Source organism: Hyalella azteca, unplaced genomic scaffold (genome assembly GCF_000764305.2).
Source record: "Hyalella azteca isolate HAZT.00-mixed unplaced genomic scaffold, Hazt_2.0.2 contig5549, whole genome shotgun sequence".
Lineage (NCBI taxonomy): Eukaryota > Metazoa > Arthropoda > Malacostraca > Amphipoda > Hyalellidae > Hyalella > Hyalella azteca.
In genome coordinates, this window is record NW_025935735.1 from 18,114 (window position 1) to 25,717 (window position 7,604).

The 7,604-nt window shown below is 39.6% G+C and overlaps 1 protein-coding gene across 1 annotated transcript; it reads right to left on the reverse strand.

Annotated features, from left to right (window-relative positions):
- Positions 1-629: 629 nt before the first annotated feature.
- LOC108669098 (putative metabolite transport protein YwtG) lies at positions 630-7,304 on the reverse strand. Its single transcript, XM_018156385.2, has 10 exons — positions 6,748-7,304; positions 6,080-6,230; positions 5,356-5,518; positions 4,327-4,448; positions 3,888-4,025; positions 2,937-3,131; positions 2,570-2,667; positions 1,696-1,925; positions 1,210-1,441; positions 630-818 (listed from the first exon to the last, which is right to left on the reverse strand). Exons 1-10 carry the CDS (start codon positions 7,015-7,017, stop codon positions 636-638), a joined length of 1,782 nt encoding a protein of 593 aa, XP_018011874.1. The 5' UTR covers positions 7,018-7,304; the 3' UTR covers positions 630-635.
- Between the last annotated feature and the right edge of the window lie 300 nt (positions 7,305-7,604).

Genomic DNA, 7,604 nt, shown 5'->3' on the forward strand with positions numbered 1-7,604 from the left:
GGGCCTATTTCTTCAGCGCCGACACTTCTATTCTATTCTATTCTATTCTATTCTATTCTATTCTATGACATTTTTTCATTTAGTTCAACGCAAAAATCCGTTCATCACAAAATGAAACCATGCGTCATTGTTTGTTATCAAAGCAAAGATCTCAGAAAATGTTTTTCATCTCCTGAACATTGAACCTGTAATGCCCGTAAACACGCCGGAAGGTTCTTGTCTTGTAAAGCGTCACAGACACAAGAATTACGCTTACTTCATAGCATAGTGGCGAATAATTGAAGGCTCAATAAGTGATTGAGAAGTGATCGTGTTGCTTCACATGCGAAACAAAGTTAGCATTCTGAGGATTGGAATTTTTGTTCTCTTAGTATAACCAAAAGTCAAATATTATAGGAGTTGCGATGCTTTGATTGGACTCTGAAATGCGGTTTTATAGGTTTCGTGTAGCCAAAATTGTTTTTGTTCGTTGCAAATGAATAAAGCAAGATTTTCTGGTCGATCATATTGTTCATTGTTTGGTTTCAATGTTATCAATTAAGGTGCTATTAGAATTATCGATTTATTCAGTTCACGTTCATCTTTGTAATTCCAAAATACTTCAATATTCACCTCATGTCTTAAGGTCACGGTCATCACCCAACACTTTTACCGACAGTTTCCTGTACCATGAAGAAAGTAAACGGAATTGCCAGGACCGAGACCGCGCTGTGCAGGAACAGCAGTCCCGCCTGGGACAAAGCGTCCTGCAGGGGCGAGTAGAGTTGCAGGTTCAGCACTCCCAGTATCATGGCAACTGACACGCAAATTGCAGACGCCTGAAAAATTAAATGGAGTTTGAAACAATCCCAGATAATAACCTGTTATATCAAATCTCTATCTGTTATATCAAATAATAGCATTTCAGGAGTTAATGTTATCAATTATGGTGGATGAAGCTAGTCTTCGTTAAAAGATAAAAGATTTCCTGTACGTTAAAGAGATTTCCTATTTAAATTAATCATTTGGCAAAATAGTTGATGGTTGGGACCTTACTATCTTAGTACACTGACAGCTAACATATCATGACATTTACTCTTTTGAAATTTTATTAACATTTCTGAAAAATGTTTCACCCGTTTAAAATTCATAATATACCATGTACCTGTCTGAAATCAAGAATTACACGAAAGATTTAACACAGCATGCCAATAGATTCGTATTTCTCACAATGGGTCTGATGGCGGTGGGGAAGTACTCAGAAGAGAGGATGAAAGGGATGCTCTGGATGCCCACAGCAGCGCCCATCTGAGCGCACACGAGGCACACGAGCGGCACCCAGCCGTACTCGCCGACGGCTGCGGTGCTGGTGCCGGCTAAAGTCGAGTTCTCGGCCGTGGTTTGTAGGTAATCGTGCAGCCACTCTACGGACATCCACGCCGCAGAGCGGAAGTAGACATTGCTAAAGAGAACTGGTCTCAGAACACATTTTTCTTCTCAGAAACATTTTATGTTTCATACTAAATGAAAAACTGACTTAAATAAATAAACAATTATTCGTGCTTAACCCCAGTTGGGTTGCATGGGTATAATGGTACCTACACAAGGTTTCATTATAAAGTTGTAAAATTGTGCCGTATGATTGAGGTTGAAATGTTTTATGATCATTATTCAATAGTTATTACAATTATTATTATCTTTAGGTCCTCTACTCACTCGCCCGTTTCTTCATCTGCTTGCTGTGGAATTTGCCATGTTGGGACATTTTGTTCATCATCCACAACGGTGACGTTGTTGCTCATTCGGTCGCCTCCTGACGCGCGCGTCTGGAGCACAAAGATGGCAAGCACCGCCACCGACACCGCCATGATGAGGTGCGAGAGAAGCAGACAACCGCGTCGCCCCAACCATTTCACCAGCACGACCGAGATCGAGATCCCCAGCAACTGAAAAATTTTTTCACGACAACTCGGTTAAAACAACAGCAACTGAGAATAAATTACTATGACTTTGAGATGAATTCCGAATTATTCCTTGGATTTTATTGCGCTGTGAAACACTCCTATAAGAAAGTTTACTATTACTATCCAGAAAATAATAAGAAAATCGTATCGTCGACACAAATAATTACAAAAATGTAGACTTAACTCACCAAATTTCATTAAGCCGTTCTGATACAGAAATATATTTAACGAGCTGAGAAACTTATCTGATAATTTACTTTGAAATTACTCAAGCTTCGGAGATGGATTTTCGTCCAATATCTCTTCATCTCAGATATAATCTATTCTCTGTATGAATTCTGCATTCAATCATCTCTTCCGGTGTAAAATCATTTGAATCGGCCCAGTGGTTTCAGTTCAGAGTACAAAGATAGGCGCAGAGAGGCGCGGGTTCGATCCCAGCTCTGTGCGCCATATAGTGTCTGGTCACAATCGGCGAGGAGACCGGGCGTACAACAGAATTTGATTCAGATAGTTGTGAGTTTGAGACCACAACAAGCTGTGAATGTCTTGCAATGTTAAGAATCGGCTACAGGCCTACGGCCTAATAAACGCTGAAACCGCAAATGAGAGTCCACGAGAGTGACCTGCGAGAGCTGCACAAGGAAGGTGGCCAGTGTCGCCTCCATGGTACTGCCGGAGTCTTCCAGGATACGCGCTGTTTGGGCCACAAATATCGTGTAACCTGGAAACGGTCAGTCAAAAGAATTCATTTCAGGTTGATCTTATTGATTGAATTGCATGGATAAATGTACTTTACTTGTCCTGGAAATGTAGCGTATGGATCGAGTCTAAAATTAATGTTCAACAATTAACATTTCATGCCTAACTTTGCTAAAAACTATTTCACTGTGAGTCTATGAATAGGATTGTCTCTATCAATATTATTGTTTCAAATATCAATCAAATGAGACGAGAATCCTCATCAAAATAACTCGCAAACACAAAGAGCACCTGAGAACACCTGGATGATGAACAGCACGAAGACAATACCAAGTCTTTTGAGAACTTCACGATTTGCAAGAGACTTGACTGCGTTAGTTTGCCTGTGGAGCTTATTGATCTCTTGGAAGTCTTTGATCTGAGCATCGACGTCTGTTCCTTTGATACGGAGTCGAGTGAGAATACGCTTGGCATCACCGAGTTTGCCTGGCGAACAATCAATCAGGAACATGAACCTCTATTTCTGGTAGAGGCTGAATGAACTGTCACTGACGCGATCGTGATTGAGACTGGTATCCTTCGTACGTTTCAAATTGTACTCCCTCCTCAATATTGATATCAATAATTGAAAGATTGAAATGAAACCAATGCGGAAAAATTTCGTATTGTAAAAATTGGTCTTTTTAAAAAGCTTTCGCAAATAATATGAAATCTTATCGTACTAAATCTGAGTTTTTAATATTCACATGAGCACAACAGTATTTAAAAAGTGTATCATAATTCCCGTCATCAAAGAAGACTGCTAGGCTCTGCATAAGCCTGAGTTGAGAATCTAAAGCCTCTTCTCCTTCTCTATATAATTGCACGCAGCTCGAGTGGCTCTCACAAACCCAAGTCATGAATTTTAATGGTTATTACGAGGAATACAATTTTCTTCAGCTCGTGAACTTAAATGAAAATCGCAATGTGGACTCTCAAAATACTCGTTATCTCACTCTCCAGCAAAACAAACGAATTGTCTTTATGTAGTTAAACTCGAAGAAAATTGCCTCTTACGTTAATGAATTCAAATGTAAATAAACAAATCGCATTGCATCTTGACTGAGAAAAATATCCCAACACAAATTGGATAACATTGATGTACATATTTAACTTCAGAATGATTTAATTTCAAAGCCGTTATCCAAGTTACTCGGCATCAGGAAATATGTATGAAAATTTAATCTTTTTTAATGTACACACCTGATAAGACTAGAGCGGTAGGACTGTGAGGCAAGAAGAAGATGCAGCAAATTAGGAACAAAGCTGGGAAAATACAATCTACGAATGCGACTTCGTAGAACCGCAGCCAATATGCCGGCACCACACTCAGCACCTGGCCTAGGAGTGCGACAACAATGAGACAAAAAAACGTAGATAACAGTTCAGGTAAGAACAAAAAGTCATGTAGAACAAATATGTTTGAGAGATAAAAACGCATTTGAGACGCATTCGTCAGAATAAAACGCAAATATCCATCATTCTTTCTGAACTTCTAGTTTAATGCGAATACATTCACATCATTAATAGCTAACAGTAACAAGTAAAGTTTACGAGGCCAGACCTGGAAAACGTGAAGTGGGAGGTCAGGATATGTCATTTTTCTCTATTATATACTACCCTTGTACATGTAATCACCGACCAATGCTGATGGATGCAGCGCATACAAGAGTAAGTGGTCCGCGTAGGACGTCATCTGTCACCTCCACGATGTAGGCTATGCCAGTCGCCGTCACTGCGCCGTACACCACGCCGTTCAGAACCCTGACGTCGAAATTGCGTGTGTCAAATGACCGTAATTCTACTAAGGCCTCTTCACAACGGCAAGTAGTCACCAAAAATGGAACGCATTAGGGAGGCCACCTTCAAAAGACTTCACACTTCAGTCATATGCCTTTCCGTGGGTGAGAACGTAGACGGGAATAGCAGCATATGAAGTTTAGTCCTTAAAGTATGTCCACAGCCATCACTTTAGCATGCCCAAATTAAGCATGGCCATTCTGCATCTGGCCAAACCTCCTCCGGTCTCACCTCTTCGGGCCCAACCTACACACGTTTCAACATTTCACAACCCAAAACGAACCTGAGCGGACTTAACCTAACCTCATTGGCTGCTGGAAGATGGAGAGGCGTGTCAAGTGAGCAAGGAAAGCCAACCATTAGCTGCTGGATGGTTGGTGAATCAGAGCAGAGTGAATAGGTTACTAGAAGATGTTAGGCCGGATGCTGAACAGCCTGCTTTGAATGAGAATGTGGAAATATTGGCTGAAGACCTCGGCACTATTATCTTTAAGCAGCGTTTCACTGGTCTGGCTCACGGTGTTCCAGCGTTGTCTGTGGCTGTTAGCTCTGTGGCTGAGAAAGGTTATTGCCTGCTGACTTGCTGAGACTGCGCCAGGACCTGTTTATGAGTTAAATTTGTGGTCCACGGTTGCACCCCCTCCAGAAAATTGAATTGAAAAGCGTTTACGAAGATATATTAAACTTTGTTATTCAATTCCGTCAAGTCTAATTCGTTAAGAGGAAGAACAAACAACAGACCAATGTCTTCAACATAACTCTAGTTTATACCGTCACAAATCATGGAGTTAAATTCACGACAACGCCAGTAGAAAAGAGCCAACCAAATCATATAAAAAAATGAGTAAACTAAATTGCCGATAATACTCACCTGAAGAGCAAGCAAAGCCAGGCATAAGGGGACAGTGCGATGGCTACCCACGAGACACAAGCGATGACCGCGATACCGATGAAGACTTTAATTTTGCTGACGAAGCGCTGCGACAACACGCCTCCCCAAACTCCCAACACGGCTCCCACGCTTGATAAACTCCCTGAGTCGAGATAATACGTTAAATCTCTACACCCGTAGGTGTACAATATGAACGCGGAGGTGTCATTTTTATGCTTGATTGACAGAGCAATCTATTTAAGACGTCCAGTTTTCGCCCGCGACTCTTCCTGTATTGGATTCTAAGAAAAATACCACGCTTGTTCTGGAAGCCTTATTTCCTCAGGCGTTCAGCAAAATAGGTTGGGCAAAGAACATAATAATATACATAGCAAGGTTGGTCAACTTATCTGATAAGGTTTATGTTATAAAATAATATTTCATTACGCTTCACAAATTAATGCGCAGTAATTCTTCAATCCATATTTTTGAGACATAATTTCTATTATTCAATCACCTCTCTCGATAAAGGCCAACTTTACTCAGTAAATGCACATCAATCCCTTGATACAGGCATGAAAAAAAAAACCGTTGTGGAACATCGGTCCTTTGCAAATGCTATCTGTTGAAAGGAGAAGCGTTGAATTTTATCGTTGAATAAATAAACGTTGAATTTTATCACTAGATTCATTATTGAATAATGTATTATTTGCCACAAACAGACCCATGAGATCCTGTTGAACTTTAGTGAAGGACATCTGAGAACCATAAATGGTGGTATTGTAAACACGCACGTCCGACAGGATAACTGAAGGAAAAACCAAGACGCCGCCAATGCAGAGAAAAGCGAAGCTCATCATAAACACCACAACCACCTGAAAAACATGATTTTTTCAGAACATTTAAAAGCGAAAATGTGTACAGAAACTACGCTTCAACCGTGCTTTAGATTCAGATGATTGCTGCTCATTTAACTGGACAGAAAAATTAATATACTAATTTTAAATTGGAATAAGGTAAGTATATAATTTGACGTTGGTTTGTCATATCCGTCGCCTATAAGCGTAAATTTGACAGGTTTTAAATTGCATAAAAAGGCACAATTTTATTTTCAGTTAAAACGTTATAAGATATAGTAATATATCAACGGTCATACAAATTGCAGAACTATTAACGAGACAAGAGTGATTATATAGGTAAATTCATACCTTACTATTAGACTCTACAGCTCACAGGGGCCATACTTTCAAAACTCGCTAAGTGAACGTAAGTACTTACGTGCTATTTTCTTGTCTATGATTGGTGGATTTTGCTTGAAAGGCCGTCAATGATTGGCTGATGAACTTACGATCTCGTAACTTTTTTTGAAAGAACAGGCCCTCTGATACTCACTTGATATGGTCGTCCTTCAATTCTATAACTCGGATATTCATTCCGACGCGCCTCTGAGTAACGTTCACCACTGTAACTTGTGTTGTCAACTTTACATACGTTAGTTTCACAAGCTTCTGATCCGGATGATGATGATGAATTTATTGACTTGTTATCACGTACATACGCATAATTATGATGCTCTCTGTCGCTGGCCAGAATTTGGTTTTGTATTTTCTTGCTCGGCTCGTCTTGCGAATGGTCTAGGACGAAACTTCTACTAAATGGCATTTTTGACGATGATTGAAAATAATGCAAGGATGGCTACGGGTGTATGGGCAAAAATTTCAATAATTAAGCCTTATGTTATATTTTGGAGACAGTTTGATTGTTGTTTATCATCTCGTTACCAGATTGAAAATAATGCAAGGATGGCTACGGGTGTGTGGGCAAAAATTACAATAATTAAGCCTTATGTAATATTTTGGCGAGTGGTGACATCTCGTTACCAGAACTGTACACCCTCACATTAATTCAATGCTCGAGCTTTTGATGTTAATCGGAGCCTAATTTAAACGCACGGCTTCAAGGGATTAGAAAACGACATGATTAGAATAACAATATTAAGTGACCAGCTTATGAATTATTTGGTGCCTAATGGACTACTTAGTGTGATTTCAAATTTTTATGTAAATAAAGTACGGTCCAGGCGTTTGTGATATTCTTTATCAGATAAAGCGTAGTATAAGAGGCTCGAAACACTGTATAATATTCATTTCGAGATTATATTATGTCGTAGTAAATATAATTAGCATTATGAGTTAGTAACGATTAAAAGGTGATACGAAATTCATAAAATAAACTAGAATGGTGCATAA